The sequence below is a fragment of the Eschrichtius robustus genome, chromosome 15 (assembly GCF_028021215.1).
Source record: "Eschrichtius robustus isolate mEscRob2 chromosome 15, mEscRob2.pri, whole genome shotgun sequence".
Taxonomy (NCBI): domain Eukaryota; kingdom Metazoa; phylum Chordata; class Mammalia; order Artiodactyla; family Eschrichtiidae; genus Eschrichtius; species Eschrichtius robustus.
In genome coordinates, this window is record NC_090838.1 from 23,122,841 (window position 1) to 23,144,863 (window position 22,023).

At 48.3% G+C, this 22,023-nt stretch overlaps 2 protein-coding genes across 2 annotated transcripts in view; one reads left to right on the plus strand and one right to left on the minus strand.

Moving 5' to 3' along the window:
* The window catches only part of CLIP4 (CAP-Gly domain containing linker protein family member 4), a 113,166-nt gene that overhangs the window by 5,124 nt on the left and 86,019 nt on the right, over positions 1–22,023 (plus strand). The window lies entirely within an intron of this gene.
* On the minus strand, positions 5,979–14,379 carry PCARE (photoreceptor cilium actin regulator). The gene is made up of 2 exons (XM_068564149.1): positions 10,634–14,379; positions 5,979–6,156 (listed from the first exon to the last, which is right to left on the minus strand). Exons 1-2 carry the CDS (start codon positions 14,377–14,379, stop codon positions 5,979–5,981), a joined length of 3,924 nt encoding a protein of 1,307 aa, XP_068420250.1.

Genomic DNA, 22,023 nt, shown 5'->3' on the forward strand with positions numbered 1-22,023 from the left:
CACTTTGGGTTCTCCTTGAGAATTTTTACCTCCAGAAAGTGATCCAGCACCTCTGTGGCTGATGTCAGAAGCTGTTAACTAAACAAAAGCTTTAGAATGTCACCAGGTTTTGTAAACACAGCCAATCCTGTCCCCTTCCAAAGGAGGAAGAAAAGCTAGATAAATAATTTTCATGAAGGCAATCTGTTTCCCAGGGTCTATATTTCCTTTCTGTCTCATCCACTGGTTTTTACCGCTTTGAGACACTGACAATAAAGTTTAAGAGGTGTCTCCAGACTGAGGCTTTGTCTGCTCCTGCCAGAAGGTTTCACCTGGAAGCCCGCTTTGGGGGGTCATGGCAATGAGGGACAAATATTTTTTTGAAAAGACTTTTTCTTAATGCCAGGGGCAGGTTTATCTGTGGGGGGGGGGGCGGTGGATGAGGAGTGGTTAAGGTGCGTCGAGGGGATTATTATTTTTTTAAATTCTCTTGGAAATTTTGAGCTTCCATCCAAGCTTCTTTAAGGGAATGGCTAACACTATAGCTAGACTTTGGCCGGATATGAAAGATTTCCTTTTTGTAAAAACTGGAGAAAACTGAGAATTTCTTCCAGAGAAGTTTGTTGTATCTTTTTCTAGGCTGCCTCCTGGAATAATCTAAATATTGTTGCAGTAGGTGTTAGAACCAAGGCTAGGAGCTAGGTGACTTGTTCTGCCACTAGCTGGCAATGTGTCTTTGGAGGAAAACATCTGACATCTCTCAGCCTCCCTTTTTTTTTCATCTGTAAAAGACACTGAAAAAATACTTGCTTTGTTCATCTCCTAGGATTTTTTTCCCCCAAAGATCTAATGAAACAATGTAGATAATTCTATTTTGAAAAAGTAGAGTGTTAAACACAAAGAAAAAATATAATTATGACTAACTCCAGTCTTATCCCAGTAAAACCTGCTATTCTGAAGGCATGCGGGTCATTCCTACCAGCTGACTGACAGATCACTTACGACTCAACGTGGGAATAACTAGGAGATTCAGAGACTCAATTTGCTTTTTTTTTCTGTTTGGTATGTTTGACATATGTAGTTGTGATTGCCAGCTAAATGTTTTAGTCTTTTCACTTTGAAAGACATGGAATTCTTCAAAGAAGGAAGTCAATTCTAGCTGAGTTTGACAGCTGTTTTTAACTTTCTCCAAGGATCAAAGCTCAGATCTAGAAGGAGGGGGAAATGGTCCTGAGTTCTTTTCTTAATCAGAAACTTAGCGTGCAGAGATGGCAGAGATGAACATTAAGAGCAAAGATGGCGGAGGGATTATGAATTCAGTCCCCCCAAATGGCTCCATGAGATGGTTTAGAAAAGGCAGGTTTGCTCACGTCTTGCAGATGGTAGGATAAGTAGATTGGCATTGCTGTCACTGCCGGGTAGATGAAGAAACGAGCCCATATAAGCCAGGTCACAGGGCGGGTTGATGGAGGTGTCAGGCCTCCGGCCCAACCATCAGGAGTGGGAGAAAGTCTGGCTCGCAGGGTGACGATCACATTTACCACACCCTTCCTTCTTCCTTCTTCTGCTTCTGTTTCGTTCTTCCTTCAATTCAGGCCTATCAGGTTTGTCTAGGGGCATTACCTCAGTCCTCAGTGCCACCATTCCAGCCAGATTGTTGCCTTGGGTGCTAGACTTCAAGGATGTCTGAAAATAGAGCATTCGGAACCCAGGCTACCAGGTCGGTTAAATTCTATAGTCACCTGATTCAGGGCCTTCAGACTATCATAAAGTTACTTTCTGAAGTCCACGAGTGTAATGAAGCCAGCAGCGTCCAGGGTCCTCCATAAAATTGAATTAGAGTCCTGAGTGAATTAACTGTTTGCTCCCCTGCTTGTGCAATGCATCTTTAATGACATTTCATAAAACCATCTGGATGGATTGATGGAACTTTATTTAAATTTCAGGGAGGTACAGGGAGGAAACCATAGTGCAGTATAACATGCTCTGTTAATATAGGCTCAGAACACATTTACTTTATGGCAGTTCAACAGACTTTGATGTGGGGCTACTTAAAAATATATTACCTTTGAAAAGCTTTGCTTTGGCAGATAGAGTGGGTGTTGGCAGCCTGTACGCAGTCAACCAGACGATCAATTGACAAACACATTGACACAATAATTCATGGCACCAGCTCCCCTGATACATGCAAAACACTGGTTTATTTCAGAAAAAAAGAATATATTTCTCAAAATCCCTTTCATTCATGTTGCGGAGTTTATGAGGCAAGTCTTGTCAAACGTAAGCGCTTCACAGTGAAGGAAAAGTCTCCCTGGTTTGTCTGCCCTTCATTTTCTATCAACATGGATTATATCAGGTTCTGAACTGGGTATATGACGTGAGGAAGGAAAATAGATGCTGCTTATAGTAAACAACAGCACAGAACCAAGCTGCGGAAGGAAGATATATTTCATCTTGAAGATTGTATTCATATTTGCAAAAAGCTATCGCTGTTCCACTAGAATATTACATTTGCTTTTTTACTCCATGAATCCTTTTGATGGAACTAGAAAATTGTGTTTTTCCCCTGGGGCAGCACTCTTTGCTATGTTACTAATGTGTTGGATAAAGAGGGGGCTGGGCACCTCCCTCTCCACAGCTCTGGGGTCCCTGTGAGCATGGAGGATGGCTGTAAACCCCCAGAAAGGAGTCGGCCCCAATAAAAATATGGGTATAATATGCACTCCTTAAATTAATCTCCTGTGTGGTCTCCCTCTTGTCTTTATACCCAACATTCCTTCTTGGTTTCTAACTGTGAAGAAAAAGAACAGACACAGGAGTCTTAAATGGGTTGGGTCCATTGGCTTAATTAAACAAGACAAAACAAAACAAAAACACCCTGCTCTCCCTTCCCCCTTGAGCACAGGAAGCGGATTGGGCCCAGCAAGGACGAGGTTATTGGGTGGAGGGGGCGGGTGGGTAAGAGTGACCCATCCGAGAAGCTGTGGAGTGGGGCTTGCCCCTCATGGGCACCGGTAGTGTGCTCTCCGAGGCAGAGCCACAGACCCAGATTTGAGGAAAGGCCTGGTCTCAGGAGGGGTGAAACCGTGGATGCCACACAAATGGTCTATTGGGGTGGATTTAATTTCTTTTACACAAAGTCTAATTCACATGTAATATGGGCTGAGTGTGGTAATTGGGATTGTAGCCCAAAAAGCATATCTTTGACTCATCTGTTCCAGGGCCAGCTTGGCACTGCTTCATCTTAGACCTTTACTGCCTTCCAGCCCCTTGGCCTTAGCAACCTCTCCCCTTTCCCCTCTGGGAAGATGACTTGGGATTCTTGAAGCCTCTGGGTCCTTGGGCATCACGATGGCTACAGCAGCTCATTGTCCCCGCTGCCTGGGCCTAGAGGTTCTGGGTCTCTCGTTACATCACATATGAGGATACATGGCAGCAGCCTGGCCCTGTCCTGGCACAAGTAGGTACTCAGTGAGTGTAGAGGGGTGAGGAGTATGAACGGCTCCATGGCTGACGGCAGGAATCCTGTGCACCCTGGATCCCTCCGCTGCTGCCTGCAGGACAGGAGGGGTGGGTGTTGGCTGCTGTTTGCCAGCCTAGCTTGGGGTGCTGTTCGGGGGAGCCTCTCCTCTCAGAGAACCTCCTGCCGGGCACCCTCATGAAGGCAGCAGTGGTTCATTCCGGACCCTTCCAGGGCATTCGCTCTGATGCTGACCCCCTCCGTGACATACGATGCTGCCTGGCTCCCAGCTGCCCACTTCTGCCTCATGCCACTGCAGCTGGGTACCCTCAGCCACACCCACACACTCAAACCAGCCCCAAACCTCTAAGACCCTGCAAGGGGGGGCCTGGGCTGGAGACCCAGAACTTCCCGTTCTTGTGGATCTGGCCCCCACTTCTCATCCAGTCACTTAGACTTTTTATCATTCCTGGGGTTACATCCCCACGTTGCATCCCAGTTGCATCACCTGGGTCCCTGTCCAGTCTCCCGGCAGCTGGGGTTCTGCTTTGCTTCTTCAGACCTCCAGGAAGCCGGCCTCGAAACCCTAGCACCGGGCAGGTCCCCTTTCTGACCAATTCTCTTACCTCTGAGCTGGATTGCTTCACACTGCTTGCTTCCTTCCTGAAAGCCAGCTTACGGGGCCCAGCCCTCTTTACCCATGCTGCCGGCCTAACCATGCAGGGAGACAGTCCAGCTCTCTCTCAAGCAAGTTTCCTGAAGCTGGCTGTTCTCACACACTTACCTGGGCCTGGGTGGCTGAATTTCCTCCTGTGTCCTGCAGCCCAGGCAGTTCCCTGGGCCCAGCCTCCAGCCCCTGGGTGTGGCTCTGCCCCGCTGTGGCCTGAGCTCTGCTCTGAGGATTAGTGCAGCTACACAGCAAACGTGAGCACCCAGCTGGGTGTATACAGATATTTCCCAATAGAGGGGTGGGTTGTGGTCCCTCTTGGTAGTTTAATCAGCTGTTCCTTGAGTACCTTGGAAGAGATTGTCCCTGTCACCCCTGTCTGAATAACTGGACAAGTCAAGGTGGGGGTCATTTACTTGGAGCCACGGCCTATCCCTGGGGGAGGGAGCTTAGTCCTCAGGACCCAGTTTAACATGTTCTTGAGTCATGATCTACTTCAACAAGAAAGGACTTGAAGTCTATAATTTTTCCAAACTTAACAAATCAGCTTTGAAGCAGATGTGGAGGATTGTCCCTTAGCTGTACGCTGTGGGTGAGAATTCTTGTCTTTTGACAACCCACTGAGCTGGCATTGAATCACCCAATTACTGCAAATTCTTTTCTAAATAGAAAGCACTCCACAGCCTCCAGTGGAAAAATTCCAAATTCTGCAGCAAATATCTAGCTCATTGGCAGAAGCAGGTTTTGGGCATGAACAATGGTTCTTCACTTCAGTTTCAACTCCAGCAGAAGTTCTGCAGATGACCTGGGAATAACGTTGGCAGAGAAGCCCCTGGGGGAGACTGGGTGTGTGTGTGTGTGTGTGTGTGTGTGTGTGTGTGTGCGTGTGTGCCTGCCTTACCCACACGTCCTTCTGAGCTTCAGCCCCCACGGGGTGCAGAGAATAGGCTGCTTTGTTTGGGAGGCTTGCTTGTACCCGCTCAGCCTGAGAGGCATGTGGGTGCATGGGGTCGAGCATCTGAGACATGCCTCTGAGACAGGCTTAGCCGGAGAGGCAGCAGGGCTGCACTGATGGGCTGGAAGCTTTGCTTTTAGGGCTTTGGAGCTGAGCTTGGGAAGGAGAAGAAGGAGGGTGGATGGAGCTGTGTGTCTTAATGCCACTTCAGGCTTCTTATCTCTGGAGCAGTCAGCTTCTAAACAGACCTCATAATGGGCACATAAAAGCTGTGCCACTATTTAACCTTAAAAAAAAAAGAAGAAGCTTTCCACTTGTACAAGTACATACGTATGCTTGCAAATGGAGTGATGGAACAGTCAAGGACAATGAAATGTTCAAAAAATTAGAAAGGAATGAAAGACAATAGAGTCTAGTGCCAGGCAAACCTGTTCACGTTTTACTCTGTTCTCTTCCTAGCTGTGTAACCTCAGGCAAGGCACTTGGGGGAGTGAACGGACGAGAGGCGCTTTGGTTTTCTCATCTGCAAAACCCAAGAGAATGCTATCTGCTTCATTCATTGTTGAAAGAATTAAATGGTTTCACAGAGCTAACCCGGGTAAAACACCTGGCTCATCAAGCACGTGGTAAATATTGTTTCCTTCTAAATTAAGACCAGCACTTGAAGGATTAAAGCGTGTCATTGCGGGGTCCAAAGTTATAGATACTCGTTGAACCCCAAGGCAAACCAGGATCTAGGACTGCAAACAGTGATTGTTTAGAATTTAGGAGAGCCTCTGGGCAGTGCCCTTTCCAGGCCTTTCCTACCTCTCAGGAGGAGTTTGGTTGGCCCACCCTCTCTGGGGTTGTCTGAGGCTTGGCTGTCACCCTTGTCTTCTGGGGTGACTGGCATCAGTGTGACTCAGGCGGCCAGCCCGTCAGGCCGCTTCCTTCTGCTGGGGCTTGTCCTGGGCATGGCTGGCGCTGGCCTCCCGCTGCAGCCCGTGGCCCAGCACGCAGAGCTCTGGGGGCGATGCGCCCCTGCTGCCGCCCTTCGGTTCTGGGGCACAGGGACTGTTCCACGGCTCTGTGTCCTTGGAGCCCTCCTCGCTGCTGCTGCAGAGAGAAAGCACAGGTGCCAATTAAACCCTCCTTGTTCCTTCTGGCCCCGCCCCATCTCCATTCTGTCTCTCTCAAGCCCTCCCATCTGTGTCACCCACAGACCTGGTGGTCTCCTGGTGCCAGGCCTCTGCCTTTCTGTATCAGCTTTGCCCGCTGGTGCTGTCCTTGTGGGTGTCTGCTGTGGCTGGGCACCGTGAGAGCCAAGCTCCTGGTGTTTCAGAGGACAGGCTGAGTCCTGTTCTCTCTTGGGATGCCCAGATCCTGCTGCTGTGAGCAAAGCAGCTCCCTCAGGACTTCGGGAGCCAGGCCTTTATTTTGTTTTTGTTTTAAAAGCACTTCTTATTTAATAAAGAGCTAGGCTTAGCTAGTTGAATCAAAAATAACACCAACAATAACAGCAAAAAAACCCCTGCTTTGCTCAGCTTCCACCCTTTTCCTGAATGGAATAAAATGAAAACTGCTTGGCCCAGACCTGGCATTTGGCTAGAATAGAGCTTCGCTGCTGAGTGCCACAGTGAGAGGGGCTCTGAACAGAGAGGGACACCCAATGTGCTCTGGGAGCACAGAATGGAGGGTGGTCACAAGCACGGAGCAAGTTTAGGCCAGATGGGGGACCAGCTCGGGAAGCCACACTGGCTACGGGCAGCCAGGCTAGCCTCACGAAGACCGCGTGGAGGGTGGAGTCGGCTGTCTGGGTTCGAGTCCTGGCCCTTCCACTTACTAGCTGTGTGACCTATAGCATGTTGATTAATCTCTCTGATTCTCTGTTTCCTGCTTTGTGAAAGGGAGATAGTAATAATACCCATCTCGTAGGACACTCAAAGTTATCAATATTGGCTGGCACATGGAAAACTCTCCACACACTAACCAGCATATGATAGGTGCTCACTAAATTGTCGGCCGTCACTGGTGCTGTTTTGTAGTAGGACTAGGAAGTCACACCTGCAAGGGACCTGAGGGACCACCCTGTCATATGACAGGTGGGCACCTGAGGCTCGAAGCCTCTCCATCAGTCACCTCAGGACCAGGACTGGCCCCAGCTCCCCACACGCACAGACCAGAAGCCCTTCTCTCTGCCCATGACAGCACCTTCTTGACTGTATTATGAGTGTGCTCGGCTCTGCGTGCTTAGGCTTACGTGGGACGTCCAACCAGTGGCGGACAAGTTTGAGTTTTGATCCTAACAAGATCAGGGTGGCAGGAATGGTGGGGGGAGGTGGGGTGGGCACTGACACTGGCCGTCATACGTGGTTTTCAGGCAGTGAGGAACCCACCCTGTTCCTTAGAGCCGGTCACACCTATGTCAGCCTCTGGCCCCATCGTAAGTCCCTGCAGGACCCAGTGATTTGTGGGCCACAGCTCCCACCTTATTTTTTCTTCTGCCTGTGCCCCTTTTGAGCAGGGGGAGGCATGACCCTTTGCTGCTCCCAGACTGGAGCAGCTGGCAGGAATGGGAGGGGCAGGCCCAGGGGACAGGCTGTGGCATGCAGTGTTAGTGGAGGCTGACACCGAGGTGTGACGCAGGATTTGGTTCTTGAACCGTGTCTTCCCCGCCCCCAACCAGGTCCCACATATGCATGAGGCTCAGGCCAGGAGGTCGACTGTTTTGGTTGCCATGTGGCCGTGGTTCCACCTGTTCCCAGACCTGCTGGGGAGCCAGGCTACCCAGGTCTCCAGGAAACGGGGTCAGGCCCCCTGCAGAGAGACCCTGACTGGCAAAGATTAAAAGCACCGCATTTAGCGGAGCAAGTCTGGGCACACTGAGACCTGGTTAGAGACAGGTGCCTTCACCTGGGGATTCAACACGTAAATAACACTTGAAGCTCAGTAACAGAGCTTCCTGGGGAAGCCCCCAAGGACTGCGCCCAATCCCTGGGCCCCAAGGTGGGGAAGATATCAACACCATCAGTTTTTCTAAAAAAGGGGCATGGGATGACCTGCAGGGGATCAACACCAGACACAGGCCAGTGCATCCTGCACGCCTGCCTCGGCTCGAGATACGATGGGTAGGGCTGTCCCTGCAAGTCCCTGCTTGGGGAAACAGCCTGTAACAGTTTCTGGCTCTCGGGCACTGGCTTGTTGTCTTGTTGCATGATCTTGGGGGAATCATGCTCAGTTCCCTGGCATTGTTTCCCATACGCAGGAGGGCAGAAAAAAATGCTTGTCATCTCCAGAGCCGCAAAAGCCCTCCTCTTAGAGCTGGTGCACTTCTGCTCCCAGACGCTAATTTTACAGGGCTGAGTGGGGAGTGGGGTGTGTGTCTGGGGAATAAGCATTTCCCCATCACATTCATCACGTGCTCACAGTTTCACAGTCTGGAACAGCTTAGAGGTGTGGTCTGACCAGGAGATAGGGGAATGGCTGTGAGTCATTCTGTGACCTTCCGCGTGACCTTGGGAAGGCTCCTCTTTATGAATCCTCTTCCCTCTTTCAAGCTACAATTACTCCCCACCCCACCTCATCTCTCTGAATATTGAGATTCAGGACATAAAACAACCTTTAAGGGCGCCCTATTCCGAGGAGAAACCTGAGAGAATGGCAGTATTTTCTCCTTGAACAATTTTATGTTGCTTTATTATTGCTCCTGCTGTTTTAAAGTGTTAGTGTTTTTAATTAATGCCATTTTATTGTCCTTGTTCTCTCAAGCTCTTCTCCTGAAGGGCACAGTTTTAGAAATCTAATAACTGAATAAATGGCTAGCGTGAGGAATAATGCAATAACATTTATAGAGGTTCTCAGATGAAAGGCACTGTGCTGCAGGAAGCTCATTTTAGATTTAAGAAAAGAGCAACATTAGATGAAGATTCTTGCAAAAATAATCAATACTTCATTTCTTTCAAGTGGCTGGGGAAGTTTCTATAACTATAATCATGCACAACTTTCCCGAGATAATATCTTTATTTAAAATTGACTGCCGAGTACTTTGTGGAAAATCTACCATTTATGCCAGGACAGACTGTGAAGTCTGTAACACATATCGCTCTGGCAGAAATTAACTTCTGATTTACACAACTGTGGGCAATGCAAAGATAGCAAGGACTGCTGTGGGTTGAGCTTTGTCTGATATGATATCAAGACACATTGATAAGAGTTCCTCTTTAATCGACCTCAGATTTACGTTTTTCTCCCCGTGCCACAATTTGGGAAAAGATGCGTGTCCCCGTAAACTCTGTAAAATAATCACACCACCATTCGAGTCCTTTCAACTCCCAGGCAATGGCTATACTTTGAGTCATGCCCCCTGTCTGCAGGGCTGGGCCAAGGACATGCAAGTCAGCTGCCCCTCATGAGAAAGGCACACGTAGAACTCAGCCGGCCCAGGGCAGGCATGGCAGCCCTTCCGCCTGGGTTCTGGTGCTCAGTGCTCATGGAGAGTCTTATTCTTGCTCTATACTCCTCTGAAAGGGGAGATGGAGATGAGGCTGGATTGGAGGAGAAGTGGGGGCAGGTCCTCGGGAGTATGGGGAAGCCAGACTTTCATATTCAGTACCTCCAGGACCCGCTGTTTGTTAAGGCGTGTCCCCTGGGTGCCTCCCAGATCCTTTTGGGGGCGGGGGGCGGGGGGGTTGTGTCCACGTGGTCAAAACTATTTTCACAATAATACTAAGATGTTATGTGCCTTTTTCACTTATTCTTTCAGGAATGTAGAGTGGAGTTTTCCAGACTACGTGATGTGTGATATCACAACAGATTGACTGTGGACAAAGGTCTGAGAGTCCAACTGTCTTTCTGTGAAGCCCACACCCTAAAGAGATTTGTAAAAGTATAAGACAGTGCCACTCCTTTTGCTCAATTTTTTTGTTGTTGTGGAAAATATAGTTACTTTTCATTAGGGTATAGTTTATGTTAACACAGAATGGGGTCGTTTTTGTTTTTTCAATTAATAAATATTTTAAACATCTCTCAATTTTAATTTGTAACACAGTAAAAAGCGATAGATGCAACGCACATATGCGAAGGCTCCTTGGGGGGTCTCGATTTTGAAGAGCTTAAAGAAGTCCTGGGACCAAAAACTTTGAGCACCTCCCACTAAGATGCTGGTCTATTGCCGTAAACCAGGAAAGATAGAAATCAGGCTGCTGGCTCCAGACAGGTGACAATGACTCAACTTTGGGGGTCAAGTCACTTCACCTCAGTTTCCCCAAGTGTAAAATAAGGGGCACATGGGGTTGCACCAACCTGATTGTTTTAAACTTTTTTTTTTTAATTTTTAAATTTTTTTAAAAACTTTTTAATACAGCAGAGCCCCTTGCAATTAAATCTTTCTCGGGAACCTGAAGTGTGTAACAGATGAAAGACGGTCGCTTAAGCATGGGGGACTGGGAGACAGGACATTCCTAGACCCCTCTCCCAGCTGCTCTTCTCTTGGAGCACAGTTTGAAAACTACTGACCCAGATGAGCCTAAGGGCCCATCAGCTCTATCCCAATAACTCTACCCCTCCAGGGCTGTGGCCCGAGGACTCTCCTTACCTGCTCTGGCCAAGCTGGGATTCACGAGCGTCGCTGGTGGTGCCCGGGGCAGGCAGGTGAAGGCGGATGCCCGGCCGGCAGTCAGAAGCCGTCCTTCTGATGAAAGGCTGAGGGTTGAGGGCACACAGAGCTGTCCCTCGCTGTGAGTCCGCCCTCAGTCGTGGCCCGGAGCTGCTCCTCCAGCATCCTGTTGGGGTCGCACAAGGACCCCCAGCTTCAGGTGGCAGCGATGGTGGGGTGAGTTGGGGTACTGTTGAGAATGGTGACTTAGCTTCAAACAGAGAGGAGGTGGCTGGACAGAAAATGGAACACGTGTTCCCAGATGCTTTGGCCGTGGCTGCCCGACTGTCTTCAGAATCTCTTGTTTCCTTGGGCCCCTGACTGGGAGACGCTGGCGGAGATGGGGAGGGGCCAGAGGCAGGGGAACTGGCTTCTGCGCACTGGGCAGGGGGGCCGGAGACCTTGTGCTGAGCGGGTGGGCTTGCCGAGGGAGGGGTGGACAGTTTGTGCTGGGGGGGAGGGGAAGCTCGTTTCTTCACTGTTGGGGGGCTTAGCACCCTGGGGCTCACTGGAGGGCTGAGCGGTGGGCTGGGAGACCTGTGCACACAGGGCACACTTGGCTGGGCAGCTCTGTGAGTGGAGGGCAGGCTTGAGTGCCTCTTGCCCACTCTGGGCGTCCAGTGCGCCCTTGTGGGAGAGGCCTTCCTGACCAGCGCGGGGCTTCTATCTTGGTTCTGCCTTGGGGCCTCGGGAGAATGTGGCCCTCGCATTGGCCTGGCCAGGCTGGGTTCCGAGGTCCTGTTCTGCCCGGACGTGTGGCTGGAGTGGTGCCAGTGGATGACCTTCCGGGGATGCTTGGAGAGGCCTGTGGCCCTGTCCGCTCGTGCCTGACTCTGAGCCCTGCTGCCCTGCACCTCTGGATTTCCGCTGGCTGCTGGTGGGTGGCTGAGGTCCAAGGCGAGCTTTCCGGGATTGCAGCCTCTCTTGCTGCTCCCTGGTTCTGCGCTGCGGGCCCTGGCGAGGGTGGCCGTGCTCTTGCTGGGCAGCAGGTCAGAGGGGCTCATGGCGGCTCTTAGCTTTGGGGAAGCCCACGTTCTCCGGGCGGGGCCAGCCCCTCCCAGCCCTGGCACGTCGGTCCCTTCAAGGGAGCTCTCTGCGAGATTGCTGCTTTCTGGGGGCTCCAGGGAAGTGAATGATTTGTCCATCAGGATTTCCAGAGGCGGCGGAGGGAGATGCTCTGGGTTCGCCTCTGTTTCACAGTTGAGGTCCTCACTCTTGGATGTTTCTGCTGTGAGCAGAGGGGGAAAGGTGGGAGCAAAGGGCCTCCAGCCTGGGCCCATCCTGAGAGATTCTCCACCTGCTGTTGGAGAGATTCGAGGCTTTGGATACAAAGGGGCAAGTCCCCTGTAAATGGGGAATCTGGGAGGCACGGTGGGGACCCCCCACTTCCTGGGGCAGGGGCTCCGCCCAGAGTCCTTGGAATCCCCCAGTGTCCTTAGACCCTCGGTGGGACTGAAAGTTTCAATGAGTCTCTTGACCGATGTTCTGGTAGGACAGCTCCTGATGTTCCAGTCCCGGGCCCTGGGAGCCTCACTGGCCCTCTCACCTGATGGGATGACGTTTGGAAGCCCCTCAGCTTTTCCCTGCCAGGGCTGTTCTCCCTCAGGGCAGGGACAGCATTTCTGCAAGGTGCTCTGACTTGGTAAAATGCTGAAGTTCTTGGTGAGGGATGCCTTCAGCTTGCTGATGGTGCTGCTTGGGGTGACCTTGCAGCAGTTGTCGGGCCTCAGCGCTGCTGTCCTGGGTTGCAGAACCTGCTTCTGGCTGTACCCCTGCTGTCGGGTGCCCTGGGTGCAAAGCGCCTCCAGCCTCTGGCTGAGGTCTCTCTGGACCCTCCGCAGCTCCTGGAGGGTGGGATCCTCCACGTGACTCTTCAGACACCCCTCAGATTGGGACCTCCTCTGCCTTGAGGGGACCTTCCTGCTGTCGCTGGGCGTGTTCGGTCTTGGGGGCACCATGGTTCTCTCCTCTTCCTCAGTCCATTCCTGGTGCTCAGAGGGCACGGGGACAAACTTGATCCTTTCACTGATTGCTTCCTTCATCTTCAGAATCATTTCCTGGTCCTGGGGGCTCCTAAGCCTCCGGGGGTGTGGCTGAAATGGGCTTTCGGCACCGGCGGGTGAAGACCGAGGCCTTGCATGGGAAGCGTGTCCCTGCCACGCACGCGGACTCAGGCAACTCTCTTTGTCTTCCTCCTCTTCTGGGCTGCTGTCCTCACCTTCACTGAGGGGCGGAGTGTCCACCAACCTGGAGCCTTTAGGAAAGTGTGCTTCCCTGGAGATCCTGATCCCAGGGGAATCACACGGAGCGCGTTGGCCCAGCCCCCAAGGCCTGGAGGCAGTATTTTCTGGGCCTGTGCTGGAGGGCCAGGGGCTCCCTGGTCCACCCTGCACTGCTGGCTGAACCTTTGCTGTAAGAGGCCTTGAGAGCGGGCAGTCCTGGGGTCTGGCTGAACCCATCCAGAATGGACCGTGCTGCCAGGTATGTCTTGACAGCCTGGCCTCCGCTGTGGGTGAAATCGCTGGCCTCCATTCTGCAGGCTCCAGCACGAAGTCCCAGCTGGCTTGCTTGCCCAGCTTGCCTGCCAGCTGCACGGACTCATTGTCAGCACCAATGCCACTGTCCTCAGAGCACAAGGGTAGACCCTGCACTTCAGGGTCACTGTGGCCACTCGCTAAGCTCTCCAGGTGCCCCAGAACCCTTAGGAGGCGTTCATCCGCACCCCTCTTCTTGCTCAGCTTGTTTCCCAGGTGGCCTGCGGCGCCGTGGAAGTAGCGGCCGGAGCCCTCCAGGAGGCTGTCAGAGAGCGAGGCCACCGTGCCGCTGAGCGCCCGCAGCTTGCTAACTGTGTACTGCAGAAGCTGCCGCAAGAGATCTGGCTGCTCCTGGGGTTCTCTTTTCTTCAACGGCCAAGCCAGATCCTCCTTAACTTCCTGGAGGAGCTCTTCTCCATCCTTGGAGATTTCCCCCAAGAGCTGGTTGACCTCATCAAAACACAGCAACAGGAAGCCGACCATGGGCTGCAGCAGCTCCTGGGTCTGTGTGACACAATGGGTGATGCTCAGAACTGCTTCGTATTTGGAGAGGCAGGTGTGCAGATAGGTGTAAGCACGCTGGTGGGCCTTCACCAGGGGCTCAGGGAAGTCTACTTTGTCTTCAGACTCGTGGGCAGGAAGGATGGTTTGGCAGTAATGGCTCTGTTTGCTCGACCTGTGACATTTTGGCCTCTTTTCCCATTTGGAAGTCTCCTGGGTATTACTTTCTTCACTCTCTTCCCCAGAAAAGACCGCCCCTTGTGATCCATGGGAACTCTGTCTCTTGAATGGAATGTCTGTAGTCACGTAGCTTTGTGATTTGTTCAGCTGGGATGGGGAGGTTTTGGTTTCTGGGATCAGTCCTTCCATAGCTTTCCTTTTGCCTGAAGTGGGATCTCCGGTGAGCTGACAAAGACTTTCAGCCACGGACTGGATCCACCTGGGACTTTGCTGCTCTTCTGCTGGCCTCTGTCCCTGGGACGAGCCCCCTCCAGAGTCATAGCAGGTGGAGTTTTGAACCAGCGAAGGGATGGAGCATATTTCACTGGCCCCCTGACATCCTGGCAGAATTGCTTTGGGCTTTTTAAAAAACTGGATGCCACTCTTAGCAACGCTGTTAACAATATCACTGTGGGAAGGTGTACATCCCATGATGTCAGCTTGTAGTCATCTCCCATCTGCAACCCTCGCAATTTTCAGAGAATTGTATTCAAAACAGGAACAAAAGGCAGTCTTACTAGTCCATCCAGGCAATTTCCAAGCCAGAATCCTTTGAAGTCCAAGGTGCAATGTCCTAAACTTGGAACCGGCTTTCTTTACTTCCTTGGCCCCATCGTGTAGAGGTAGTGATGCTGCCGCCGTTCCGGTGTTGTTCTAAGTTTTGAACCCTCTGCTGCTGGTGAGCAACAGGGCAGTTCTAGAGGACTGCAGTCCCGTGGATTACGGGACTGCATTTTGCTCGTGTCCTGACAGATGTGCATGGCAAGTGGAACTTTAAGCCTATTAGGTTAATCATGCCCTAGCCAGTCAGCGCTCACAGCGTGTCCTAATATAGAACTCAGCATTTACTATCCTGGGAAGTGGATTATTTTTGCACGTGCTTATGTTTTTAATTCTGTTCAGATGCCTGCCATATGAAACCTAGAGAAATGAGCCATAATTGCAAAAGGCTCTGGAAGAGGCACATTTGTGGAGGGGAAGTGAGGGCTCACCGTTTATGAATCCTGGCAGAGAAGTGACCTTAACAGTTTACTAAGGGCAAATCATCCGAGTGTGCGCCAACCTGCTGCCATCCAGAAGACCCCAAAACTGCACAGTAGCTGGGAATTGAGGCGGTACATTGTTGTTTGTGTGTGTGGCTTATAAAAATACTATGACTTTCTAGTGCTGGAGGACATCTCTAAATAAGACAGGGAATAAAGAAGGCTTTCCTCTACCCTAGAAAAGGGAGGTAGATCGCAGGGAGCCTTGGAGGGGAAAGCAGAAAAACTCTCCATCATATAAAGCTCAAGGCCGGTCCCTGTGAACTGTAGGGACTCAGGGAGACAATGCTCCCACAGGAAAAGGCTTTTTATTAAACCTTCCTCATAGGAAAATAAGCTAAACCTGGGCAGTGGAGAGCCATTAGGAGTAGAACTTCAGGGAAAAATGTATTTTCCTTTTCAAGCCCAGCTTCTACTCAGTCTGAGCCTGGTACTCTTGCCCATGGCTAAGGCAGCAGCTGCCCATTTAAAAGCTCCTTTAACACTTTCTTTGCTGTCAGTAAAGTCTAGAGCAGGGGTTTGAAGTTGGGAGACTTGAGTTTAAATACTGAGTTCTCCTCCTTTTAGTTGGGGGAATTTCCACAAGTGATTTAACTTCCCTGGGGCAGAACTCATCTTTGAAATGGGGATAGTGATATCTACTTCATGGAGTTGTTGGGGGGATTAAGTCAATTGTCAGCTAATGCTAGGCAACTGCTTGGCGCGGTGCTTGGCAAGAGGTAGGTACTCAAGAAAAAAAAAAAAAAGGAATTCCTTATTCCTTTCCCCCTGGCATCTAAGTCACTTATAATAAAAGTCAAGAGAAAATTCATTAGTTTGTCCAGGACCAAGCCCCAGTCCTTTCCTGAATTGTCTGGAAATAACTGCCTACTGACGATGGCTTAGAGCCCCAGATCGGGTTTTTGCCATTCTACGTCTGTGCAGATGGCTCTCTGCTTGGCACACTGATGCCTCAGGACTTTCCTAAGGCCTCATTGTGTCATTTCTCTGTTCTTAAACACACAATAATTCCCACCAACTGCAGAAGGAAGAGAGGCTTTGATTTAACCATTTCATATTTTTGGTTATTTAGCTCGTGGACAATGTTTAATTTTCCTAATAGAAAAAAGATTGCATCGAGCATCTCCTGAAGTTGCTGAGAATGGAGTTATATTCTGGCTTTACAGTTTTCATTTTCTCTCACTGAGCCCCATACAACCAACGAAAATAACACAGTGGGTTTTAGGACTTAGGGATCCCTCTTCTGCCGGGAGCAAGCTGCAGACTGGCTACCAGCCTGTGTGCAGAGCCTGGGGCCTAGCACAGTCCTATGCCCCAGAGTGCTTAATTAATCAAGTTCTCGGATCTGTTTATTTGAAGCAGGACTCATGGGAAACACAAAGCTGACTCAGTGCCTGGGGGCGAACTGTGTTACACATCAAAAAGTTGTTTCATTTGTTACAGCCTGGGCTGGCCCAGTAAACAAGCACGCCATGTGGGAAGATTCTTCTCTCTTCCATTTAACACAGTGCAAAGCTCATCTGAAGGGTTCTTTATGTAAGTTCTTCCTCCTCTTGGGATTTGGTCCCCTGCTTGAATCATCTTTGTGAAAACTTTTGATCTAAGTGACTAAAATTATTTCCAAACCAATAATCAAAATAAAAGTATTTGCCCGGAGGATCAGCTGTCAGATAGCTCTGTGCCTTATAGACTGGTTTTCTTGACTATTCCAAATAATTTAGGAAGCTCTTTATTCACTGCCTCTCATTTCTCATTAAGACTCGCTTTTGTTTTTCTTTCTTTTCAAACTGGTGTTGCTTCAAATTAAAAAAAAAGAAGCATTACTTTCAGTGGGAATGTAAAATGACCAACTACTTTGGAAAACTGTTTAACAGTTAAACATACACCCACCTTCTGACCCATCAATTCTACTCCTAAGGATTTACCCAAGACTATTGAATGCCTAGGTCCACAAAAGGGACTGGCACAAGAATATCCATATTAGCTTTATTCATAATAGCCTCAAATTGGAAACAATCCAAACGTTTGTCAATAGGGAAATAAATAAATTTGGCAGTGGAATACTTCCTAGCAATAAAAGGAACAAACTATTGAAATACATAACGACATAAACTTAAAAATTATTATGCTGAGTGAAAGAAACCAGACATAAAAGAGTATATACGGAATAACTCCATTTATAGGAAGTTCAAGAATATACAAAACTAATCTATAGTTACAGAACTCAGAGAAGTAGCTACCTCTGGTAAAAGTTATTAACTGGATATGGGCATGAGGGAATTTCTTAGACTAATGGAAATGTTCTATATCTTGACCTGGGTAGTAGTTACATGGGTATATGCATAGGTAAAAATTCCTTGGGTGTACACTTAAGTTTTGCATTTTATGTGCGTTAAAACACACACACACACACACACACACACACACCCCTAACTAAAATGCAATATTGTATACTTTGTGCCTAAGAGAGTCCCAGCTATAATATTCTTGGTCTTGGAAAAGGGTCCCTGTATTAGTTGTCTATTGTTGCATAACAAATAACCCCCAAATTTAGCAGCTTAAAACAGCAAACATTATCTCATTATGAAACGTTATGTTTCTGTGGGTCAGGAATGTGGGAGCAGCTCCCTGGATTGTCCTGACTAAGGGTCTCTCATGAGGTTGCAGTCAAGGCATCAGCCCGGTTTGCAGTTATTTGAAGGGTAGACTGGCACTGGTTGATTTGCTTCCAAGGTAGCTTTTTCACATAAGTGTTGACAGAGGTCTCAGTTCCTTGCTGGATGTTTGCAGGAGGCCTCAGTTCCTCATCATGGGGACCTCTCCATAGGGATGTTTGAGTGTCTTACAACATGGCAGCTGGCTTCTCCCAGAGTGAAAAGTCCAAGAGAGAGCAAGGAGGAGGCCACTCTGTCCTAATTTCAGAAGCCAAAAACACCTTTACTTGCTTCACATTCTATTCTTTAGAGGTCAATCAAGGGACTTCCCTGGCGGCCCAGTGGTTAAGACTCTGAGCTTCCACTGCAGGGGGCGCGGGTTCAATCCCTGGTCAGGGAACTAAGATCGTGCATGTCGTGTGGTGCGGCCAAAAAAAAGGAAGTCAATCAATAAGTACAGTTCACACTCAAGGAGGGAAAAACTAGGCTCCACATTCAAAAGGTCACTAAATTTTTTTTTAAGATCTGGACATATTATAGGTCAAACCATGACATCCAAAACATAACTATGTACAGTAAACCTTTGTTTACTAAGGACTCGTCATTGCCCTTCAACATGTCAAATAAGTTCCACCCCATTTTTTTTCATGTGGCCCTGAACTAATTGGTCAGCAAAAGATGGTTCTCATGTGGCACTGATTCTGAGCCAAGACTGAAGTTCATTTAAGCAACCTGAAAAAAACGCCTTATTTCTCAAATTCTGTCAGCATCACCAGTGAGCTCTCCTGAGCCTTCAAAACTAAGAAAAATTTTCCACTAGCCAAGCCTAGGGCATAGTTTGTCCTTCAGATCTGAAGGAATGTTCTTTGCAACACAATTTCCTGCTGCAGATGTGAGATGAGGCAATAAGCAAGCAACTACTGTGGTGAGCTAACAGGAAAAGGGAGCTAGCGGCTGGTTCCAGACACTGTGGTAGGCACTTTACGTATATCATTTCACTAGCTTGCCTCCCCTGCTTTGCTGAGGAGAACCAGTAACCATCATTAAAAAATTAATCTGGCTACTGTTACGCACCTTAGAGTAATCCATCCAGAGGTGCTCATGTGATAGGCAATTCTGTGGAAACCAGCATGTGACATTCAGGTGTCTGCTCTAAGTGGCTTCTGATTTGGTGATCATATTAGAAACCCCTGATTCTTTTCACCAGTTCTTATTCTGTACGTCTTATTGTCTGAATCAGGAGTTACGCAGGCCTCTCATTGTACTTCTGGGGGTTGACTGTTTAAGTCTTTGAGTTGCCGCTGAGGAGCCCCCAAAATAAGTGTCATCTATATTATGTAGCCTATATTTGGCATCAAAGTATCTTAAATGTACTCTCCAAATTTGGCAAAAATTTATCCAGTTTTGTTTTGTGTGTGTTTGTTTTTGTTTTTTGGGTTGTTTTTTTTTTTTTGGTATGGTAAGGTAACTTGTTTTATTGAAATAGATTAAATTCTTCCCTAAAAATTAGATATTTACCGTAGGGTATGCGAACTACTGTAACAAGCAACCCCCAAATCTCAGTGACTTAACACATGAAGAGTTACCATTGTTTACCCAATGCCAAGGTAGAAGTTCTTAGTTGGGTTGCTGTCTTAAACAGCTCTCCTCCAAGTGGTGATCTGAGGATCTAGGCCCTTCCATTTTGAAACACTGACAGCTTTAATACATGACTTCCAAGGCAGAAGGGGAAGAGAGTATGGGGAAGTCATACTGGATTCTCAACTTCTTTGACACACCCATAATTTCTGCTCACATCTTCATGTCCAGGACTTGTAACATAGCCGCACTTAGATGGAAATGTGCTGGGAAATGAAATCAGTCCCTGGCAGGACAGCTACTTTCCAGCAACATCTCTATACCATGGAAGGGAGCCCCAATTTTAGAGGCCTAGTAGTCTCCTCTGCCACACCTGTGTTTCCAGATAAGGAAACTGAGGCTGAAAAGTTTAGATAATTTGCTCAAATCACATAACTAGCATGTAGCTGATCTGGGATTTGAACCCTTGTCTCTCTGACTCCAAAGCCTGTGTTGTACTTACTACATTTTGGGGGATAAGACAGCTGTTATTTCAATCTTCTCTTGGGCTTAGCAGTTCAACACATGTTGGACTTTTCAGTCACCTGCTCAGATCCAGCCCCACCAGAGAGAGGGCTGCAGGAATCTGTGAGAAGCAACTTTGGATTTGCTCTGCAGCCCAAAGAAGTCCTCCAGGTTGCCCTTCGAAACTGTTTCTGTCTCTGACGAGGACCTTTGGATTGATGACTTGGCCGGATGGTCGTTGGTTTAAATTATGTCTCTAGGTGGCGACTTTCAGACAGCCCTTAGCCCTGAATTCTGGATCCCACAGGAAGTCCCAAACTTTGACACCCCTGCGCTCAGCCCAGGCTCCTGGGTCTCTGGCCCTCAGCTGGCTCGCAGCCAGAGTGGTGCTTGGGACCAGGGAACTGAATATGTTAAATGGCTTTATATTAACTACCAATTAATTCAAGTCTCTACTTGGTAAAGTAGACTTCTATTTCCAGCGATATTTTAAAGTAAGAGATGTGGATTTCAGCAAAAATGTTTGCATTTCATAAACATGTTTGCATTTTACGTACATTGTAATTTTTATTATTACTTTCCACTCTTTTCTTCTATTTGTACATATATTTTGCATAGCTGCTAATCATCCTGCCATTGTATTATCCTCATTAACTTAAACATGTTAGAGACGTTTTCCATGTTACAGCGTTCACCACACTTTTTTTTAAAAATTTTATTTTATTTATTTTTTTATATAGCAGGTTCTTATTAGTTATCCATTTTATACATATTAGTGTATGTATGTCAATACCAATCCGTTCACCACACTTAAGGAAAAAAAAACAGTGATGTGTATAATCAAGGCAACAACCTCTTACTTTAACAAAAAGATAAATAGCAACGACTCTATACATATAAAGCAAAGCACAGTTTGTGAATTTGCTAACTCTTCTTTCCTGAGACAGATGTTTCTCAGGATGAAGTCCTTCACAGAAGTGCATATAGACATAACCCCACACAGCCACCCCATGGCGTAGGTGGATGGAGAAATACAGGATTTATTTGAGAAGTCAGTGTCTGTGTCGGAGACAAACATCTTAATGAAGTGGCAAAGCTGGACTTAAACCTCAGGTCTGGCTGACTCTCAGGCTCCCGATCTTTCCACTGTCTCAGGCTGTCTGCTGTGATGGCTCAAAATGAGGGGGTTGAACTGTGTTGATGATTTTCAAACTCTGCTCTCAAGAGCCTGTGAGGGGTCTGAGGGACACCTCAGCTTTAACTGAACACTTCCACTTTTCTCTGTTTAATACACTGGGCTTTCCTGTAAAATACCTTGTGAAGGGATTTAGTAGAGATCTGTTGGGACTTCGCCAGTGCCCAACTCCGGGCTGTCACAATCCCTGTGCCACATCATAGATGGTTTCCAGGGTCCCTTCTGACTCTAACACCCTTGTCGTTAGGATTGTGGTTCTGTAAGAGTCTGGCCTTAACAGCAAACAAGGTATTTTCCTTCAGAGCAGTAATGTAGAAGTCCAATTGCCATCCCTTCCTTACGAGTGATCATTAGGGGAACCCAAATCTCAAACCCTGTACCATGGAATTCTCCCCCTGCCACTGGTCCAGATATATTGATCTGATTTCAGCTCAAATAGTACAGACATCAATCAGATTATACAATACATTCATGCCCTTCCAACTTTCTTAATGCAGTAGTTATAGTATTTTTAAAACCGAAAAAACGATTTTACTGTTTCTTCTTAATGTGAAGGCAATTCATGCACATAAATAAAACTAAACTGAAATGTGAATAATCCTACTGACTTAGGGATGATGATGATGATGGCGGTGGTGATGTTTATCGTCGTGAAGGTTCTAGGCTCTGCTGCAAACACTTTACATACCTTCATTAATTACGCCACATGCAGCTCATGCTGCAGGAGGAGCAGGCTGTGAAACTGAACATGCACAAATGGAATTTAGTGTTATTATTAGACAAGACCCCACACCAGGAAGACAGGAAAGATTAAATTAAGCCTAGTTTTTCTGGGAGCTTGTCACTGAGGTGGTTGCAAAGAAGGCTGTGCCCTGAAAAGTCCTTGATTCACTGGCTGAATGGTGTCCCTTCCTTTCTTCACTTCTGCCCTTTCTTCCACTCCCCAAGCGCAAGAAAAATCCTTAGCTCATTGCCTTTGACCTCCAGGTCTCAGTCTCTGCACCCTTAACACGGGGAAGATAAGATGGTGCAGGGGAAGGGCTCCTGGCCTTGGAGTCAGAACACAGCACACAGGGGAGGAATTAATCGAGAATTCTTCCCC